The following is a 22,693-nucleotide window of genomic DNA, read 5'->3' as shown; positions in this document are numbered from 1 at the left end:
GTAGAAACCTCATAAAAACCTTATAAACACCTTGTAAACGCTTTTACCAGATTTTTAGAAGTTTTAAAGGGTTTTATAAGGTTTTTTAACAGCGTTTTAAAAGGTTTTATAAGAGTTTTAAAAGCGTTTTATAAGGTTTAAAAGAGTTGTAAACACTTTTAAACACTTTTACAAGGTTTTACAAAGTTTTTATAAGGTTTTTAAAAGATTTTCAAAATGTTTTTAAAAAGGTTTCTAAAGGTTTTTAAACACCTTGTAAACGCTTTTACAAAAATTTTAAACGCTTTTACAAAAAATTTAAAAGCGTTTACAAGGTTTTTAAAAGGTTTTTAAACATCTTGTAAACGTTTTTACAAGGTTTTTATAAGGTTTTTAAACACCTTGTACAAGGTTTCTAAAGGTTTTTAAAAGCATTTACAAGGTTTTTAAAAGGTATAAATTTCAAAAATTTGGCGGGAAAAAATAATTTTTGACAGGCAAAATTTTCGATTCTGGCGGGACAATTTGTATTTTGGCGGGAAATTTTTTTATTCTTGGCGGAAAATTTTTCATTTTTGGCGGGAATTTTTTTGATTTTGGTGACTGTGCATTTTTGTTGTGATTCAAAAAAGGGTAATTTGGTCATTTTGTACATAAATAGGGGTAGTTTTAAAAATGGTCAACATGATGGGGTATTTTAAAAAAGAGACATGAAAAATGGAGTATTTTTGAAAATGCCCCATTTTTTAATCTATATATAATAACAATCCGAATAAATGCGACTAACAGTTATGTTTTAGTACCTTTTGGAGTTTGGACATTTTCCGAAAAGTCATAATGCTTCAAACTGTTATTTATGAAAACTTACAACTGTTCACTATAGAGTTGTGTTTATTGGGACATTCATATCCTTCGAAATATATATATATATATATGTTTGTTTGAACTGTTTACATTTTTTTGCAATGACACAAAACAATATAAATTTTCAATCTCAATTATTCTCTAGCATTCATTCTTTTAAAAATAAAAAAAATCATCCAAGTCTTGATTTAACAAAAGATTTTTGGAATGTTGAATCTAATTTACAACTTTTAATTAATTTTAAATATAAAAAATTAATATAAAATTGTTAGAGTTTTTTTCCAACAGTTAGATGTATTATATAGTGAGTTTTTGAATTTGACATTTTCAATATGGTAATAAAGATGTCTTCTATTTAAAAGCAGTTTATATGGATTATTAGGTACAATGAAGTGCAGACAATTGTTATTTTTCGTAGTACCTTTACGTAAAATTTTTGTTTTTATATGATTTTTTAAAAATTCAAACGGTTGTATCTGTTCATTATAGAGTTGTATCTTTTCACTATATTTTATTTATATTTTTTCATCAAAACTTTCATTCTAATAGGTGTATGACGTCATTGACGTGTGTCTATTTAACTAACCAACAAGTTCGTTGAAACAAATTTTTCATTTTATGTTGAATCTAAATAATTGAATATTAATATCTAATATTCAATGTTATTCTATAATCTAACTAAAATTTTAGAAATGATTATAGCAATAGAGAAATTTAATATAACTTACTATAGAATTTATAGCTGCTTCTATTTATCATAACTTTTCGTTAAAACAATATTTTAATATTTAATATTTAAAAGTAATAATAACAATCTTAACAAATGAGAACAACTGTTGCGACTTTTTTTAGTATTTTTTGTGAAAAAAAAAATTATTTGTTTTTTTTAACTCAAACAGTTGTATCTGTTCATTATACAGTTGTGTCTTTTTGCTCTATATTTTATTCATATTTTATCATCATAATTTTTTCGTTCTAATAGGTGTGTCTATTTAAATATTCATGTCTTTTGAACTTTCTATATTATTGTCTCTTCATCAATAATTAACAAATCATAGTTCGTTGCGACTTTCTATATTATAACATTTAATATCTAGTATTAAATGTTATACTATAATCTAACTAAAATTTTAGAAACGATTATAACAATATAGAAATTTAATAAAAGTTACTATAGAATTTAAAGTTGCATCTAATTATCATAACTTTGCGTTAAAAACTATTTTAATATTTAAAATTTATTTTACCATGTTTTTGAAAGTTTTGTATTTTAATTTCAATATTTCTTTGATATAGTTTCACTCTTATTAAATACATTTTTACTTATAATTTTTTGATAAAAATTACATTTACTCATTACAACTATTAGTTCAATATTCTCAGTTAAGATCACTTTGTCATTATGATTTTTTTGTTTATAAGTTTTCATTTTGATGGTTGTGCTTTTAGTAACAGTTTCTGTTTAATGTTTATATATTCAAACTATTCTATTACATTCAAATGATTTCATAATGTATAAATTTCAAATTTATTAACGTTTTGTAAAATACTTCCCCCACGACATCGTGGAGGGGGGGTCTAAGTCCTAATTAAAATAAAAATTGTCCTCTAAATAGTATTATATTAACTTTGTTCTAAATTACTCAACAGATAAAAAAAACAGTAGTGGCGTAGAATTGCCAATACGAAGTATTTAGGAGATATCCCAAATCTCAAGCGACAAAATGACAGTAAATCAGAATCCACTATGGAAAATGACAGTAAATCAAAACAGTAGTGGCCTATTATACGAATGGAATCCACTATGGAAAAGCCTTATCAATGACACAATTTATAGTTAATTATTGTAATGTCAGTAAATCAGAATCCTAGTTTCAGGATGTGCATCCATCAATACAAGGTTCTATCAATTGACGCAAGATACATTTTTGTAGAACAATTTAAGTGAAACACAGGGTTGACGCATTTTGGGTTTTGAGAACCTTAAGGTTCGAGTATTTTAAGTGGAAACTCGACGTTCTTGTAGGGTTTCAGCTACTTTTCGTCCATATAACTTTAAAAGTTTCAGAGAATTTTTCATGTGAGTTCTGGTGAAGTTTCTTGCCGGTTTCTGAGAAATCTGTACGTGAGAGTAAAGATCTGAGCATGAGGACGTGATAGGAGCTTGCTAGGAGGCTATTTTTCGTGAGTTTTAGAATCAGATTCGTCATTCTCAAAGGTGAATGCATGATCATGATGTTTCTGGCATCAAAAAACCAAGAAGAGTAGGAGGAGATCGTGTTAACGGAGACGCTAAGAATTGCAACGGTCGATGCTGTAAATAAAACCTCTAGTTTCCAAGCCTTGCCCCTTTCAATTTCAAATATTTTGCATAGATGCTGTAAATAAAACCAATTTCAAATATTTTGCATAGATGCTGTAAATAAAACCTAACGTTTTGGACAATTCAAAAAACATACTCCTCTTTTAGTTACGTAGAGTGATATGTCTATATTTTGCCTCTCCTTAGCATATATTTATCATGCATTTAGCTAGGATAACTGATTGTTTTGCATCATTTTCTAGTCTTTTCTATACACTTTGCATGTCTAGGTAGTTTTTGCATCATCCTTGCATATATTGTGCATTTCAGAGTATTTCAGGAATTGAGGAGATGATTGGAAGCGCATCCAACCGAGCCATGCTCCCCAGTGCATCCGTCCGAGCCATGCTCCCCAGCGCATCCGTCCGAGCCATACTCCCCAGCGTCCGACCGAGCCACTCTCAAGTCACCAGTTGAGCTGCACCCTCTCTCGAACCAATCTCACAACACTCCTGGAACCGTGTCTCGAGCAAGTCTCATCCGCTCGATCGAGCCACTCCGTTCGAGCCGTTCTACTCGAGTGGGATTTAGCTTTCAACGTCTTCACCAAAGTTGTAGATAATTGAGTCATCTTTCCAATGCCGTTTATTTCAAGCCAATCGGAGGTGTGTTTCAAGAGTTATCATCGTTTTAGTGGATGCGTATACACCCAGCTCGAGCCACTTTCACCGACCACGCTCGAGCCACTTTCACCGACCACGCTCGAGCCACTTTCGCCGACCACGCTCGAGCCACTTTCACTCACACCATTCGAGCCACTTTCATATACCAATCGAGGACTGGACGCACATCAACTCGTTCGCACATGTCAGGAAGACGTTCCGTCTTACACGCTTCAGGAGATTCCCAAACCGACTCTTCACCTTGTCGTTTTAAGTTTTAGGGATTTACATGTTTTTATTATAAATACATTTTGTGAAGTCTTGGCTGGGGGACATCTTATCATTTATTCTCGTATTGTTTTCTTTCCGAGAAGGTTTTTACCGTAGCCACCAAAAAACGTTCTCAGACTTTGTATTCCGACACCTTTGAGTTTATTCAGTATTTTCATTTGATTCCTTCTACAAAAGTTGTAGATCTTATTTTTTATCTACCTAATAATGTTTGTTTCAATGTTTTCTGTGTTTGCATCCTTGATAATGATTTTCGGATCTGAGTAGTGTAGTAGTCCTTGAGGATGGGATAGATTAGGTGGAGGATCTTAGGATGTAGAGTGTTTAAGCTTTGATTTTATTGATTCCCTTCTGGACTAGTGTTAGAAATGCTAGTTTCTCTCTGATCAATTGGAACTAGGTTCGAGACATTTCCACACCCAAAAGGTGTTTGATGAAATGACTTACGTTCCTAGCCTAAGAGATTAGTTGTCTAGGATGTTTGTTGACATGAACGAACTTGTTTGTCATGCCTGCTCAACCATGTTTCTCTAGCGAGAGCTGGGTATGGAAGTGGTTGAGTCTGAGTAGCTTTTGCCAAGAGATTGGATTAGCTAAGTTGTGATGTTCGTTGTTTAGGGATGGATCGCTTGTGGCATGTTAAACACTCTATAGACTAGGAGACTCCACCTACATCAATTACTCCCATCCTTAGGACCTCTTTCTTTCTGATTTTTATTACATTCCTGAGACTGTTTCGCTTCTTGCCTTTTAGTTCATGCTTAGACTCGTTTTTGTTTTTATTCATTTTCGCTTCTTGTCATGCATTTTCATTTCTAGTCCTAGAACACATTTCCGTCTTGCATTCTGATCATTCTAGGACTGTTAGACAAACACTCTCTTTGAATTGGCTTGATTGCATCTTGATTGTTAGTGAAGTTTCCCAACTGCATTGACACATTAAGTATTACAACTGTATAAGGTTAATTGAACCTGCTAAGAAACACAAAAATCCTAGTATCATAGAGATATTTTTTTTGGAATTTGTGTTCGGTAGTCGACATTGACCCTAACTCAGAATTGACATTTATCTGATGTATTACGAGTTAAATAAAATTGTTCATCTCAGCTATCACCTCTAAATATTTAATTGCAAGACTATATTACACATATTCCGGATTACATATGCTAAAAATTAAAGGATGTCATTTTAATATTAAAATTAACATACGGAGAAGCTTAAGCTGGCTGGGTCTAGTCTAGATACTCAAAAAGGAGAAAATGCGGAGATCATGAAGATCGCTGTCACGCTGGATGTGTCTAGATATCCAAAAGGAAATATACAGATATCATGAAGATCGCTTCCAAGTTCCAACCGATAGGGAAGTTTTAAAAAAGCTAGCATGGTGGCCGTAAAAAGAAGGTATAAAATAGTGTCAACTAGAGTATATTATTAGTTAATACGACATCTCTGGCTACAAGTATGAGCAGAGAGAATGGGGTGGTATGAAATGCTCTAGAGAAGAACAACGGGGAGGGGGTATGTATTGTCTTCTTAGTCGTCATGTTCACGTCGTCAGTTTCTTGTTTTGGGGAGGGGGCACTCTCTCCCTAGAATGTTTTAGCATCAACCAAATTAAGTCAGCAAATCAAAATAATGCATTCAATTTCACACTCAAAGTCTTGAGATATTTAAAACATGCCTCTGGTTGTTCGTTTTATCTCCAAAGGAGATTCAGGGGAAACCTGATTAACAAAGAAAATGCACGACAAGGTGGAAAAAAGAGATAGAATGGGGTCAAATTTAGGCAAATTTAACTAAAACTGATAAATGTAATGGTTAGACGATGAAAAATGGGTATTTTTGTTTTTTTCTGAAAGAGAGGAGGATGCTTACGTGAGGATGACCTTTGAGATGTGAGGCGAAATTTTCGAAGCCTTGGTCGCCGCCACGACAACAACGTGCGCAAAACCAACCCGGCTCCTTGTCATGTACCACTGACTCAATTGCTTCTGTGGAAAAAAACTAAATGATTAGTTCAGAAACACACAACTTGCTGGGCTGTTGTTGTATGAGAGAAGGACGAAAAACACACCTGCCCGTACGCTTGCAAGAAAGCTTTCCCACGACAACAGTTCCATAGCAAAGCCAAAGTGATCTGTTTCAGAAAATAAAGAGAATTGAGACTCTTCTCTAAGCAACAAAAGGACAGTTGTTGAACTCTCCAGTGTTAATGTAGAAAGACACATGGGATTAACTAATTACGGGTATTGATGTGAATAAGAGAGACTCCAGAGGAATAGATGGCTCGCAGGACGTCGGTATCGATGCTTGTTAGTATGCCAAGTGCTGTGATGGTGATACATCCAGAGTAGCCTAAATTCTTCAACGCTAGTTTTATACACTGGCCAACCCGACTAGCATCAGATGACGAGGTAACGGGACAAGTGATCATATCCCAAAAGACCGTTGTTTCAGACTCCTTCGTCGCCATCATCAACCCTAAGAAAAAGACTAATTACGCAGCAAGAAGCCCTAAAAACTCTGACCTAAAAAGTAAAAATTGAGCTTCGAAATTGAAGAGGAAGAAAAGAAGATCCAGATCATCATTCAAGACCTTATGAGCCCTAAAAAAACAAATTCCAAAATTTGGGCAAACAAATCGCAGTAACGTGTTTATATCACCTACCTCGCTTATATATTAATTGTCGAATCTGAAACGCGAGAGAGAAAAAGATTGAGCCACAAAGAGAGAGAGAAAGAGGAACAACCACTAGTAAAAGAACATCATATAGCCACTTCTCCTTCACGGTCACTTCGTGGCTTTTTTTTATAAATAGTGATGAAATAGTCACATAAAGTCACAGAAATGAAAAAACAGTAAAAACGTGACTAAGCCGTGGTCTAACCGTGGCAAAAATAGTCACGACACAGTCACATGAGTGACGTCACTAAACTAGTCACGAAATAGTCACTTTAAATTTATGATAACAAAGCCACAAAGTAAAAATATGATAAAATAATAACCAAACACCCACAATAAAAATATGTTACACGTCAAAGCCACAAAGTAAAAATGTGATCAAATGTGTTATCATGTTTAAATTTAATATCAGTTTTATAAGTTTAACTATACCAATTTCTTACAGCATAATTTTATTTATTCATTGTTTTACGCCTAATTATTTAAATTGAATTGGATCAGCGAAACAACAGATTATTTTGGTTTTTCCGGGTCACAAAAAATTAATCACCAAAAAAATATTTGGGTTCCCGGGTAAATAGAGTAACTTTAACATCAAAATTAATTTTCCCGGTTTAGGTTAAAAGCAAGAAAACCCTCTTCCTGATATCTCTGCCTCCATTCCTAACTTAACACTTAGAAAAAAAAATATCTCATTCTCAAATCTCTCACTCAACAAAACACACTTCAGAAACATTTAGGGTTTCTCCAATTCGAATCGCGATAACTCCGTCAGGCAAAGCCTACGACCGTCGTCGCACACGGCCTTCCGATTTAAATCTGCCGTATAAATCTTCTTCTTCTCTTCTTGATATGAGTTCCTTTAGATCCTATTTCAATGTATAGACGTTTAGGTTTTTGAGTCTATTCTTCAGATCTCCTTTCAATGTATATGTTCTGCTTTGTTTGCAAATATGCAATAGAGAAGGCTTGCAAGGTCTTCATCTTTGGGCTCTCCCATTCCTCCAGGTCCTTCCATGCCTCAAGGAGCTATTGGATCTGCAAGCGCAACATATTTAGCCGCAAACAACTACGCTCGTAGAATCGAAGAGGCACTACTACATACTGCCTCAAGAGATGCCCAACCACACCTCCATCCACGAAAAATCAATGGCGCTTTATGGTAATTAGTTAGCAAAATTCTATTAATGTTTATATCATGAATGTATAATCTTCTTTGTCTCTCATTCTTAATTTTTCTGTCGGGTTCGGTATAGACCCCTGTGTCCATGGATTAATCCGGATAACTTGGCAAAGCAACTACATGGGACCAAAGTCAAGCTGGAAATTTGTTTCTCAAGAGAGGAAAACTAACTAGTGGCAATCTTTTGTGGTAAGTGTTCAAAATTTATACTACTTTTTTTTACTCTACATAACTAAGTTCACTTACTCACAAATACTAATGTCTTCTTTTAATATTGTAGCAAAACTTCTATTGGAAGTCAAGGTACTCTTCAAATAACTTTCACTTTTGTATTATGTGGATGATGTTTTGTAAGTGTATGATGTCTGCACGTTTTCATTCACAATCCATAAGAGAACGTTCATTGTTTTAATTTAGTTTTTGTTGTGACTAGTTGTTTTTGACTTTTGATATGAATGTTTGTCTTTGATTGTTGGTTTATATTAATTTGGTTTTATATCCATTCACAGCGGGGTAAGTCAAGCAAATGACGCAATTATGGAATAGGCAGTGGTCAATACCGGGATTTTGATCCTTCTAAGACCTTCTCTTCAACGCAACCTCGACATGGACTTACGTATCTCTGGTTTGGGTAAGAACTCTGAAACTGTCAACACTAATGTTGAAACGCTCAAGACTGACATGAAGACACTCAAAGATGATATGATTGCCTTGAAGAGTGAGTTCAAGGACGAGATGGTTGCAACACGAGCTTCACTAAATGTGATTCTACAGGCTCTTGGGGTGAATTCTGCTACCCTCCAACATGTTAATCATACTCAACCTTCTGATCCTACTGCAACACCTATTAATCCCACTGTCCGAATGCCGCAATGCCTAACACTGCCTCGACCTCGACTCCACCTATGACTCGAGATCAACAAGCTGACTTTGAACAATGGTGTGCTACTCGTGACTTTACTTCACAAGCACTTAGATAAGCGGTGTGTCTCTTACTTTATTGTGTATCTTGTATTTTTAGCTTGCTTCACAAAATAATTGCATCTTTCGTAATACTTAATCACCTTTTGTAAGTTTTTTGGAATCTCATGGATCTTTTTTGTAAAACTTTGGAAATCTATGGTAGTGTATTATTGGTTTTATATTTCACGTTTCAGATTTTAGAATTTGTATTTCACGTTTCAAATTATAGAATTTTGGGGTGTAGGTTTCAATTTCTAAATTCATCACAATCACCAGATCACGGTGGTTTGTGGTTAGAAAAAGCCATCGTTTAGACACAAGTGCTTCGTGTCTACTTAGTCACTGAATAGACATGAACTGAATCATGGCTAACTGACCACAAAAATTTGCCTGACTATTCTGTGGCAATTAATGTCATGAAATACACGTGTCAAAATCGTGACTATAACGTCACGAAAAGCACGAAATATTTTAGTCCACGATCGTATAGACACGATTTTTTTCCGTGTCTTGTTGTGTCTGTGTGGTCATATAGCCACGAAAATGAGACCTTCTCCACGGAATATTCCATGGCTATAGGATCTATTTTTACTAGTGAACGTTAACCTGCCGTAATCGTTTCGATATTTTCTTTTAAGTTAAACTTATATATCAGCTTTCTCGTTAATTGTGTTGCGTTGGTTTATATGGGCCAAAGTAAGATTTTAATAAGGTTATATAAAATGTTTCTACACATCAGCATTGTGAACCATTCTGGAGATGACACATCAATTAAAACATGTAACCAATGAAAATATTTTAATTCTATTCCAATAATAATCATTAACCTATCAAATTAAAACATTAATACAGATCAGCTTTTTTCTAGGTAGACACATATTTGTTTTCTTAGATGATTCGATTTCTTCTTCTTTCTTATTAGCTTTCATCGTCCGTTCTGATCCAATCAATAGAAAGAGAGCCATGGGATCACCAGCACTACGGATTCAACGTTATTTTCACCAGTGTAACGAAAAGGGTTTGTGTGATCGTGTGTTAAAAACATTGGTATCGCCGACTTCATTCAACAAGGAGGAAGAGAGAGAGTTGGTGTTGAACGCTACCATCGCTGCAAGAAGGAGAGAGGAGAAGAGAGGTAGCCATGAGAGAGAGTATGGGAGAGCATGAGAGATCGTAAAAATAGAGAAACAGGAAGAAGAAAAGATGATGCCGAGAGATGGAGGTGGAAAGCGGGGAACCGGATGACAATCAACGGAGAAGGAGACGTTGCGAGGTGGTGGATCTGGTAGTCATTACTGTGACTGTGGGAGGCCACGGTGGTGGTGGAAGAGCAAAGTCGGAGTAGATCAGAGCTAGAGAAGAGAATAACAAGAAAGAGGAATAAGAAAATAAAGCAGTTTGGATAGGTGCCTTTGGAGGCTCGTTGGTGATGGATGTGACATCGAATTAAAAAGAAAAAAATAACCGCGTGATCACCATCAAGCCATGAGCTCGTAGCAACTGACGGAAGTCTGACCGAAGTTATATTCAAGAAGTTATGTGGGTTGCTTCCTACGCAAGAAATTACTAAAACTGCCCAAACCAGAAACCCTAGAAATCAGATTCGAGGTTGTCTCCTTGGAACAGTGTTTAGTAGTCCAAAAATTACCCGATCGAGCTGAGATTTGGTGGGAAGCTTCACGGTACTACTGGCTACAGATACAACGACGGGATTGTGATTTTAACGGTTAGTTGTGGTTTTTCACTGGTGTGTTTTGAGACATTTGTATGGAGTAAATAGTAACATTTTAATGTTTGGTTTGACAAGGGAGGTTGGATGGAGCTGAAGCTTTGTATGAGTGTTCTTGAATATTGGGACTGACATGGGAAAGGAGAAATGAGTTTCAACATTTAAGTGGCAAAGGAGGAAGAGAATTCTCAAGATAACAAAACACAAGAAGTTACGAAATATGAGGATATATCTGAACCAAAGAAAATGGAGATAGATGCTGAGATAAAAAAAAAAAAAAGATGATGAAAAAGCTGTGATTGAAGATAAATAATCAGAAGTTTATACAAATGGAGACAATGCTGATGATACTGAAAAAGCTGTGATGGAAGATAAAGAGTCAAGAGGTTAACTTGTGATTGTAGGCAAGACTAATCTTTTGGAAGAAGAGATGTTAGAGTTTTACAAATATTAAAATGCAGACTAAAAGACCACTAGAGTAAAATACATATCTTTGTTTTGGAAGAAGAGATGCTAGAGTTTTACAAATACTGAACTGAAGACTAAAAGACCACAAGAGTAAAGAACATATCTTTGTTCGAAATGCTTCATGTTGGAGCCATAATAATGAAGATGTTTCTTTGATGAAGAGATTGAAACTAGGAATCGATAGGTGAAACATTTTTTATTTATTTATTTACTCGTAGTTTTAATGCTACATAAGCATAACTATGATGTGATTTCGAATATGAGACATAAGTGGATATTGAAATATTTTTTGGTTTGAGTTTGAGGCGGATTATGTTTCAGAGAATTTCATTATGAGATTTTTATGGTATGATTTTAGGATTTTGTGATCCTAGAGTTTTTATTATTTAAATATATATATATTTTTTTAATGTTGACAAATTATGTTTTTAAGGAAAGTAAAAAATCAAAAATGACAATCAATCAATACATGCTTAAATTTTTTTTATTATTATTGCAAACAACATATTATATTATCTTTAAGATAATCTATATAATAATAACAATTTGAATAAATGCGAACAATAGTTGCGATTTTACGTCATACCTTTTCGTATAATATATATATATATATATATTTAATTTCAACGGTTGTGTCTCTCTAAAAAGTTGTGTTTGTTAAATATAGAGTTGTGTCTATTCAAATTTATATATAAATGACTTTTCATCATTGTATTCAAATTATCTTTAGTTTATATTTTTGATAGAAAATATTTACAGTTGCCTCTCTCTAAACAGTAAAAACAATTAATTGTATGTTTTACAAAAAGTTGCGATTGTTCATTGTAACGGTTTTTTGTAAAGTTGTAACTGTTCATTGTAGAGTTGTGTTTATTCGAATATCCGTATCTTTTAAAATCTCTATATATTTGTCTGTTTAAACTGATTTCATTTTTTGCCATCACACAAATTAATATAAAATTTTAATATCAACAGTTTTTATAGATTTCTAAATTATTCTCTAGCATTCATTCTTTTAAAAGTAAAGAAACTCTTCCAATTCTTGATTTAACTAAATATTTTTGGAATGATGAATCTAATTTACAACTTTTAGTTAATTTTAAATATAAAAATTTAATGTCTATATATAATAGCAATCCGAATAAATGCCACCAAAAGTTGTGTTTTTTCAACCGTACCTTTTTGATATTTTTTAAAAAAATTTGTAGAAAAATTAAATTGTGTGTTTTACAAAAAGTTGCGATTGTTCATTGTTGTAAAATTGCAACTGTTCATTATAAAGTTGCAACAGTTCATTGTAGAGTTGTGTTTATTCGAATATTCGTATCTTTTGAAATCTGGATATATTTGTTTTTTTGAACTGTTTTCACTTTTATTGTCATGACACAAAATAATATAAAATTTCAATATCAAAGTTTTTACAGCTTTCTAAACTACTCTCTAGCATGCATTCTTTTAAAATTAAATAAATTTTTCCAATTCTTGATTTAACAAAAGATTTTTGGAATGATAAATCTAATTTACAACTTTTAGTTAATTTTAAATATAAAAATTTCATGAAAATACCTAGAGTTTTTTTTCAAGAGTTAGATGGAATATATAGTGAGTTTTTAGATTTGACTTTTCAATATGGTAATAAAGATGTCTTCTATTTAAAAACAGTTTATATGGGTTATAAGGTGAAATCAAGTGCAAACACAAACGGTTGTATCTGTTCATTGTAAAGTTGTGTCTTTCACTATATTTTATTTATATATTTTCATCACAACTTTTCGGTCTAATAGGTGTGTCTATTTAAATAGTAATGTCTTTTGAACTCTCTTTATATTTGTCTCTTCATCAGTAACTGACAAGTTTGTTGAAACAAATTTTCCTTTTTATGTTGAATTTAAATAATTAAATATTAATATCTAACATTTAACGTTATTCTATAATCTAACTAAAAGTTAAGAAATGATTATAGCAATAGAGAAGTTTAATATAACTTAATATAGAATTTAAAGTTAGGAATATTTTTATTGTAACTTTTGTTAAAAAATAATTTAATATTCGAAATAATAATAACAGTATGAATAAATACGAACAACAGTTGTGACTTTGCTTAAAATTTTTTTTGTAAGAAAACTGTTTTTATTCAGTTTTTTAAACTCAAACAGTTGTATCTGTTTATTTTAGAGTTGTGTCTTTTAACTATATTTTGTTCATATTTTTTCATCACAACTTTTTGTTCTAATAGGTGTGACTATTTAAATAGTCATGTCTTTTGAACTTTATATATATTTGTCTCTTCATAAATAACTAATAAATCATTGTTCATTGAAACAAATTTTCCATTTTATGTTTAATCTAAATAATTTGAATATTAATATCAAATATTCAACGTTATTTTATAATCTAACTAAAATTTTAGAAATCACTATAGCAATATAGAAATTTAATAAAATTTAATATAGAATTGATAGTTGCGTCTATTTATCGTAACTTTTCGTTAAAACTATTTTGATATTTAAAATTTATATTATTTTGTTTTTCATTATAATTATTTAAAAGAAAATTATAATTACTCATTACAACCATTAGTTCAGTATTCTCAATTAGGATCACTTTGTCATATTGATTTTTTTAATTGTAACTTTACCATAATTTTTCATAATATATCTTATATTTATAATACTTTAAACAATGTTTTTAAATTTCAATGATTTTATGATGTATAATGTTAAATTTTTTTTATCTTTTTCTAAAATATTTCCTCCGCAACATCGTGGAGGGTATAAGTCCTAATTAAAATAAATAAAAAATAAAAAATAACCCACGGCATGGCGCGGATACTACCTAAATATGTTTTAAAGAAGCCACAATCGCATAGGCTCCCTTTGAAAATTTTTGTGTTTAGTGGAAACACTCTTCATGAAGCCTAACAATCACATAGGCTCCCTTGAAAACTCAAAAATATAAAACTTGTCATAAATTTATTTTTAGTATCAACTCAAATTCTAATTTCGTGCTCATATCCTGTGATGAGACCTTATAATAATATATAATTTAATAACAACTCAACAAACCAATCATAAAATGACATGTATGAGGATAGTCTCCCATGTAAGTCTCTCCCTCTCTCTTATTTTTTCTATTTTTTTTCTATTTTAATAGCATGAGACTGTGAGAGAGACTACCATTGGAGATAGTCTTAGCTTTTAAAATAAGTGGGATTAAAGTTATCCATTGAGAACAACGACAATAACGCAAGATGAAATATATACTCTCTTTGTTTTATAAAGAGTGTCATTTTGACACATTTCACACAAATTAAAAAAAGTTTGAATTATACATGTTTGTCCCTATTTAATAAGTATTTAATGATTTAAATTCAATAAAAATTTGGGTTTAGGGGTAAAAAAGAAAGTGTAGCATTAAAAAGCAGATTGGAAATGTAGAATGACACTCTTTCTGTAACAAAAAAATTTCTCTAAAATGACACTCTTTGTGAAACAGAGGGAGTATTAGTTTTCTATCTCCGGTGGAATCGATTCAGATCGTCATTATCTTCTTATGAAAAGGTGTCATCTAATCGATCTCGAGAACTAAGGTCGCCGTGTCAAAATCTGTTCATCTTTCACTCAATGTTCATCTCCGACGAAAACATTTCACGGACCTTGAAGGAGAGGCGAATCTAGATCGGAAAAATTATTGGGGTAGCGAAAATCTGAGATACTTAAGAAGAAACGAGGAAAATGCAGACGAAAATTATAGGGGAGATCAAAACAAGATATGGAATCCAAGAAGAAACAAAATGATTATAGAAAAAAATTAAGAGAGAGAGAGAAAGAGAGAGAGAGAGAGTGTGTCACAACCCGTTTCCAACCCTTTGGGTCTACACTAGTTTCCTTACCAAAAATTTATTTTAAAACACTTTTATATAATAAAAATACTAGTTACTCATATTTCCGGAAAACCATTCCTTGAATAAAAGCCTTAATGTATTATTTCAATAATCTTGTCAAAAGAAAATAGAAGAATGTCTTAAATAAAAACAAATCCGAACATAAAAAAAAGTTAGGAATTAACCGGTAAACTTATTAAACCCAATGTTCCCAAAATAACATCACAAAACGAGACGAACTTGTGCAACTACTCGAGATTCTCACCGAGACCTGAAGAGAAAAGATTAGGGATTGAGTAATTAATTACTCAGAGAGGTGGTCAACACTGCCCACCGAAACATAACCTTTCAAATATACTTTCACGCAACTTCCAAACACTAGCATAAAATCAGACAACAAGCAAATAGCTTTCGCTTGCGTGAAAGACTACGACATTCCACAACAATTATCTTTCAAGTATTTTACTTTGATTATAGGTTTGGCCATTAACACTTTTTATGGCTCCCAAACCTCATTGCTAGAAAACCACGGCCCGTAGTTCGATTCTTCCCGTACTGCTCATCAGCGGTTTATGACCTACAATGAACCGTCGGTTCATTACAGTCCAACATTCTCAATCCTGTTTTTAATTATTTTCCTAATAATTTTCTCACCATGAAGACTAAAGTACGACGTAAAACATTAACAGGCAACATGCATCTCACGTCCTCATATTACCATGCAGCAAGCTTTACGACTTAAAACACTAATATTCTACATGCAACTCACATAACCATATAACCATGCAACAAGCATTAAAACATTTAATTATTACTACTCTAACAACCTAGCAACCAACAATCAATAGTGTTTAACTTTAAAACTAACGCTTATCCGATGAGCAAAAGTGTAAATGAGGTGTTATGAATCCGCAAATCCCTCCCCCACCTGACTCTTGATTGAAAACGACACTAGGAACGGAGAGGTTGAAAGCGGTTAGCCTGAAACTTGCATAAGAAGAAAACTATTCAGCACCCTAGCTAATATGGAACTTGCGGATCATGAGGACCAGAACAAAGGAACCAAAGACTTACTTCCCAAGGAACCAACCGACCTAGCTTGCGGACCAACCAGAACAACAGCAACGAACTAACTTGCAGATGAAGAAGCCAACGACCTGACTTACGACAGAAGCAACAGATTAAAGAGACTAAAACAGTGACGTGAAGGAGATGGAAAACAGGTTAATGTTTGGATTTCCTTACCCAAACGAACCACCGATGATGGATATCGACTTTGGTGAGAGAAGTGAACGACGGAGACAAACGGTGACTCAAGCAGTGGTGACTACGGCACGACGTAACGTGGCGAACAACTCGTTTCTACTTTCTCACCAACAAGGACACACCACAACAAGGACAGCAACTTGATCTCAACGAGGATGGTGATGGTGACTTGAGATCCAGATTTACGGAAACAAGAGAGTGATCGAAGTTGGAACGAAAACTTTGAAAGCGGCTATGACGAAGAAGACAATACGTACACCCATATATACACACTCGCTTAGGGTTTTTGTTTAACACAGGGGCTGGGCCTTTACAGGGCCTAAATGGGTCTCACAGTTCTCCCCCACTTCGACGGAATTCGTCCTCGAATTCGATGTCCCTAGTAATGATACACTTCCATCCTTAAAAAGCTCTGGGTAGTTTTTCTGTATAATATTTTCAGATTCCCAAGACATCTCCTGAACCCCATCTCTCTCCCAACAAACTTGAATGGTCTTAGCTTTCTTCCCTCGAGTACCATTTTCCCTGCGACTTACAATTGATATCGGTTTTCCAGTTACCGATAAGTCTGACATAAGGTCCTCTGGTGGCTTTGAGACGATCAGTTTTGGTTCTGTTATCACCTTTCTCAACACAGAAACATGGAATACATCATGAAATGCCGCTAATTCATCTGGCAGGTCTAGGCGGTAAGCCACAGTGCCAATCCTCTCGGTGATAGGGTAAGGTCCCATATATCTCGGCTTAAGCTTTCCTCTCTTAGCCCAGCGGTTCAGTCCTTTAAACGTTCTCATTTTTAGATACACCAAGTCCCCAACCTCAAATTCTAAATCCTTCCGTCTTTTGTCTACATAACTTTTCTGGCGATCATGAGCTTCTTTAATTCTGTTTTTGAGCAGCTCTACTTGCTCAGTAGACTCTTGAACTATTTCAGGCTTAATGTCCCGACGCTCCCCCACTTCTGTCCAACAAAGTGGTGTACGACAAGGTCGTCCATAAAGAGCTTCAAATGGGGGCATGCCAATGCTGGAATAGTAACTATTGTTGTAGGCGAATTCCACTAAAGGCAAATATCTTTCCCAACGACCCCCCCAGTCGAGCATACAAGCTCTAAGCATATCTTCCAACGTCTGAATTGTCCGCTCAGATTGACCGTCTGTTTGCGGGTGATAAGTTGTACTTAAATGCACATTAGTTCCCAAGGCTTTCTGAAACGCTTTCCAAAACACTGATGTGAACTTTGGGTCTCTGTCAGAAACAATACTCATAGGAACTCCGTGAAGTTTAACTATCTCATCCAAGTACTTCTGAGCTAAGCGTTCGGCCGTGTCCTTTTTATTCACTGCTAGAAAATGAGCTGATTTTGTAAGTCTGTCTACAATTACCCAAACTGCATCTCACTTACTTATTGTCATTGGAAGCCCAGTAATAAAATCCATAGTCACCATATCCCATTTCCATTCTGGCAGTGGTAAACTCTGTAGAAGTTCACTTGGTACTCTATGTTCCGCTTTCACCAACTGACAAGTCGTGCACTTTGCTACCCAATCAGCTACTTCCCGCTTCATTCCCTTCCAATGATAATACCTTTCCAAGTCTCTATACATCTTAGTAGAACCGGGATGGATGGCAAAACGTGACTGGTGCGCTTGCTTCAAGATCTCTTCTTTCAGAACTTTACTATCTGGAACACACACCCGACCTTTAAAAATAAATGTTCCATTCTCTGCCGTGTGATAACCTCTAACTTCAGCTTCTATTGCTTTCTTCGTCTCAGCATCTTCCTTTTGAGCCTCACGGATTCTCCGTAGTAAATCAGCTTGGTTTACTGCTTTCAGACCCATTACATCGTCTTCAACAGAGGCTTCACAAATATTCAGACTCGATAAGGCTGAAACAAGCTCCTGCACCTCCCTAGTTCCATTCACGTCAGTTCTCCTTCTGCTTAATGCATCCGCAACCTGGTTAGCTTTTCCTGGATGATAAGCAATATCCAAATCATAGTCCGCAAGCAACTCCACCCATCTCCTCTGCCTCAAATTCAAATCTGCTTGTGTGAAGATATACTTCAGACTTTTATGATCAGTAAATACTTGCACCTTCTCTTCGTATAAGTAGGCTCTTCAAGCCTTAAGAGCAAAGACCACTGCAGCTAGCTCCAAGCATGAGTAGGATAATTAGTCTCGTGTTTTCGCAACTGCCTTGATGCATAGGCTATGACCTGACCGTCCTGCATGAGTACACACCCTAATCCAGTTCCTGATGCATCTGTATAAACAACATAAGGCACTCCAACCTTTGGTAAAACCAACACAGGCGTCTGTGTTAGATGCTCCTTTAACTTTCCAAAACTGGTTTCACAGGTTTCTGTCCACTCAAACTTTGCTTCTTTACACGTCAATTGCGTCAATGGTTTGGCTAAGCTAGCAAATCCCTCCACAAACTTCCGGTAGTACCCTGCGAGTCCAAGAAAACTACGGACCTCTGTAGCATTCTTGGGTCTAGGCCAATGAGTGATAGTCATGATCTTCTCTGGGTCAACAACTACCACTTTCTCTGAAATGATATGGCCCAAGAAACCAACCTGCTTTTGCCAGAAACTGCATTTTGCCATCTTTGCAAAAAGCTTTTGATCTCGTAGTGTCTGCAACACTAACCTTAAGTGCATAACATGCTCCTCCTTACTCTTTGAGTATATCAAAATATCATCAATAAAGACAATGACTAACTTGTCCTAGAACTCTCTGATATGTCTATATTTTGTCTCTCCTTAGCATATATTTATCATGCATTTAGCTAGGATAACACATTGTTTTGCTTCATTTTCTAGTCCCTTCTATACACTTTGCATGTTTAGGTAGTTCTTGCATCATCCTTGCATATATTTTGCATTTTGGAGTATTTCAGGTATATAGGAGACGTCGGGAACACATCGCTCGACCCATCCGCTTCACAACACTCCCGGAAGCGTCAACCGAGCTATCTCCGGGAAGCGTCAACCGAGCAATCCGTTCGAGCTGTTCCACTCGAGTGGGATTTAGCTTTCAACGTCTTCGTCAAGGTTGTAGGGAATTGAGTTATCTTTCCAACGCCGTTTATTTCAAGCCAATCGGAGGTGTGGTTCGAGAGTTATCATCGTTTTAGTGGATGTGTATACACCATGCTCCCCCGCCACACACTCCATCTTGTCTGATCGATCCATGCTCCCCCGCCACGCACTCCAGCTTGTCTGATCAAGCCATGCTCCCCCGCCACGCACTCCAGCTTGTCTGATCGTGCCATGCTCCCCCACCACGCACTCCAGCTTGTCTGATCGAGCCATGCTCCCCCGCCACGCTCTTCAGCCGTCCGTCCGAGCCATGATGACATTGCATTCCATTCTACGCGCATGGACTCGATCGCACATGTCGGGAAGAAAGACGTTTGGTTTCACACGCTTCAGGAGTTTACCGAACCGACGCTTTACCTTGTCGTTTTAAGTTTTAGGGTTTTCCATGTTGGAATACTATATATACATTTTGTTAAGTCTTTGCTGAGACATCTTATCTTTTATTCTCGTATTGTTTTCTTTCCCAGAAGGTTTTGACGCTAGCCACCAAAAAAACGTTCTCAGACCTTGTATTCCGACACCTTTGAGTTTATTCAGTATTTTCATTTGATTTCTTTTACAAGTTGTTCTTTACTTTTTAATCTATCTAAGAATGCTTGTTTCAATATTTTCTGAGTTTGTATTGTTGATGATGATTTTCGGATCTGAGTAGTGTAGTAGTTCTTGAGGATGGGATAGATTAGGTGGAGGATCTTAGGATGTAGAGTGTTTAAGCTTTGATTTTTATGATTCTCTTCTAGACTAGTGTTAGAAATGCTAGTTTCTCTCTGATCAATTGGGACTAGGTTCGAGACATTTCCACACCCAAAAGGTGTTTTATGAAATGTCTGACCAACTAGTGCCAGAGACTTACGTTCCTAGCCTAAGAGATTAGTTGTCTAGGATGTTTGTTGACATGAACGAACTTGTTTGTCATGCCTGCTCAACCATGTTTCTCTAGCGAGAGCTGGGTATGGAAATGGTTGAGTCTGAGTAGCTTTTACCAAGAGATTGGATTAACTAAGTTGATATGTTCATTGTCTAGGGATAGATTGCTTGTGGCATGTTCAACACTTTGTAGACTAGGAGACTTCACCGACATCAATTACTCCCATCCGTAGGACCTCTTTCTTCTTGATATTTATTACATTCCTGAGACTGTTTCGTGTCTTGCCTTTTAGTTCATGCTTAGACTCGTTTTCTATTTTCATTCATTTTCGCTTCCTGTCATACATTCGCATTTCTAGTTCTAGAACACATTTCTGTTTTGCACTCAGATCATTCTAGGACTGTTAGACAAACACTCTTTTATATTGGCTTAACTTGTGATTCCTTGATTGCATCTTGAGTGATAGTAAAGTTTCCCAACTGGATTGACACCTTAAGTACTACAACTGCATAAGGTTAATTGAACCTGCTAGGATAGACACACGAAAATCCTAGTATCAATTTGGCGCCGTTGCCATTTGGGATTCATTTTGCTACATTTAAGATTTCAAGTTTTGTAAGATTAAGTTCTATCCCACTTCTCATTCTGAGTACTGACTTGTTTTGGTTGTCTGCTTGTTTGTTTTGATTCTCAGGAACCTGTTGATTGCAACGTTGCATGCACACCAGATCAAGAGGACATCAGAACCTCCTTCCTGCTATCGATGATATCAATCGGTTACAGAGACCACGACAAGCTCGTCAACTCACTGATCATCCCGCACCCGTCACAATGGAACAACCGAATGGACCACATCCGGGACCGCGAAACATTGGTGCTGGGGATGCACCGAACACTCATACTCAACGTGCTGGAATCGTCCCTCCCGCCGTGCAGAAAAATAACTTCGAAATCAAAAGTGGTCTGATCTCCATGATCAAAGGAAACAAGTTTCACGGGTTGCCTATGGAGGATCCACTCTACCACTTGGACGAGTTCGACCGCCTGTGCAGTCTCAACAAGATCAACGGCATGAGTGAGTATGGTTACAAGTTGCGCCTCTTTCCATTCTTCCCAGGAGACAAGGCTCATCAATGGGAGAAAAACCTTCCCAAGGGATCAATCACCACTTGGGATGGTTGCAAGAAAGCACTCTTGGCCAAGTTTTCTCCAACTCCAGAACAGCACGTCTCAAGAATGAGATTTCCATCTTCACTCAGAAGAACTCAGAATCATTCTGTGAAGCCTGGGAGCGTTTCAAGGGTTACTATAGCCAGTGTCCACACCATGGTTTCAGCAACGAGTCACTACTGAGTACTCTCTACCGTGGTGTACTACCAAAGATCCGTATGCTGCTTGACACTGCTTCTAATGGTAATTTCCTGAAAAAAGACGTTGAGGAAGGATGGCAACTGGTGGAGAATCTCGCTCAGTCTGACGACAACTACAATGAAGACTATAACCGCACAGTTCGCGGCGACGCTGGGTCTGAGGAGAAGTACAAGAAAGACCTCAAGAATGTCAATGAGAAGCTTGACCGTATCAAGGTAAGCCAGCAGAGGAGCATCCACTTTGTATCTGAGGATGATCCTTTCCAAGTTCCAGATGGGGAGGGTGAGCAGACTGAGGAGGTCAGCTATGTCCAGAATCAGGGTGGGTAAAACAAAGGTTACAACCAATACAAGGCAAACCCCAATTTGTCTTACCGAAGTAAAAATGTTGCCAATCCACAAGATCAGGTGTATCCGCCTCAACAACAACAACAAGGGCAACAAAAACCTTATGTGCCTTACAATCCAGGATTCGTTCCTAAACAACAGTTCCAGCAGGGTTATCAGGCTCCCTCAGGACCACCACCAGGATTCCCCCCTCAACAAGTTTAGCCTACTACAGCCCCAGATCAAGAAATGAAGCAAATGATGCAACAACTTCTTCAGGGCCAAGCTAGCGGTTCTATGGATACCGCTAAGAAGTTTGCTGACTTTAGTCAAAGGATGGAATGTTCATATAATGATCTGAACGTCAAATTTGAAGCTCTGAATTCGAAGATAAGGTATATTGAAGGCCAATCCGGTTCCACTTCTGCACCAATACCTGGCCAATTCCCTGGAACAGCAGTTCAAATCCCCAAGGACTATGCTACTATCCATGCTATCACCACCCAAGCTGTAGATGTACGGCTCACTGAGGAAAATGAGAGTTTAGATGGGGAGGATTTTCTTCAAGATGAAGTTCAGATAAAGGATCCCGTCAAGGTGCTCAAGGATCCAATTGAGTCAGCCAAGCAATCTGATCCTCAAGCTACGAAAAAACCCGCTGCTCCCAAGGATAAACCTGTGAGATTCACTCCTCCACCAGACAAGCCACCTCTAGCATTGCCAGTGAGGTTTAAGAAGCAGCTTA

The 22,693-nt window shown here is 36.0% G+C and overlaps 1 protein-coding gene and 1 non-coding gene across 2 annotated transcripts; both read right to left on the bottom strand.

Annotated features, from left to right (window-relative positions):
* Window positions 1-5,221: 5,221 nt before the first annotated feature.
* On the bottom strand, window positions 5,222-6,886 carry LOC104698870 (uncharacterized). Its single transcript, XM_087455849.1, has 6 exons — window positions 6,768-6,886; window positions 6,344-6,580; window positions 6,174-6,236; window positions 5,975-6,090; window positions 5,781-5,823; window positions 5,222-5,688 (listed from the first exon to the last, which is right to left on the bottom strand). The coding sequence occupies exons 2-6, from the start codon at window positions 6,573-6,575 to the stop codon at window positions 5,654-5,656; spliced, it is 489 nt and encodes a 162-aa protein (XP_087311975.1). The 5' UTR covers window positions 6,576-6,580; window positions 6,768-6,886; the 3' UTR covers window positions 5,222-5,653.
* Window positions 6,887-21,477: 14,591 nt separating this feature from the next.
* LOC147942536 (small nucleolar RNA R71) lies at window positions 21,478-21,584 on the bottom strand. The gene has a single exon (XR_015560539.1). It is a non-coding gene; the product is annotated as a small nucleolar RNA R71 (small nucleolar RNA).
* Between the last annotated feature and the right edge of the window lie 1,109 nt (window positions 21,585-22,693).

This window comes from Camelina sativa, chromosome 6 (genome assembly GCF_030686135.1).
Source record: "Camelina sativa cultivar CO46 ecotype springtype chromosome 6, ASM3068613v1".
Lineage (NCBI taxonomy): Eukaryota > Viridiplantae > Streptophyta > Magnoliopsida > Brassicales > Brassicaceae > Camelina > Camelina sativa.
This window is presented reverse-complemented; position numbering and strand designations above follow the sequence as displayed.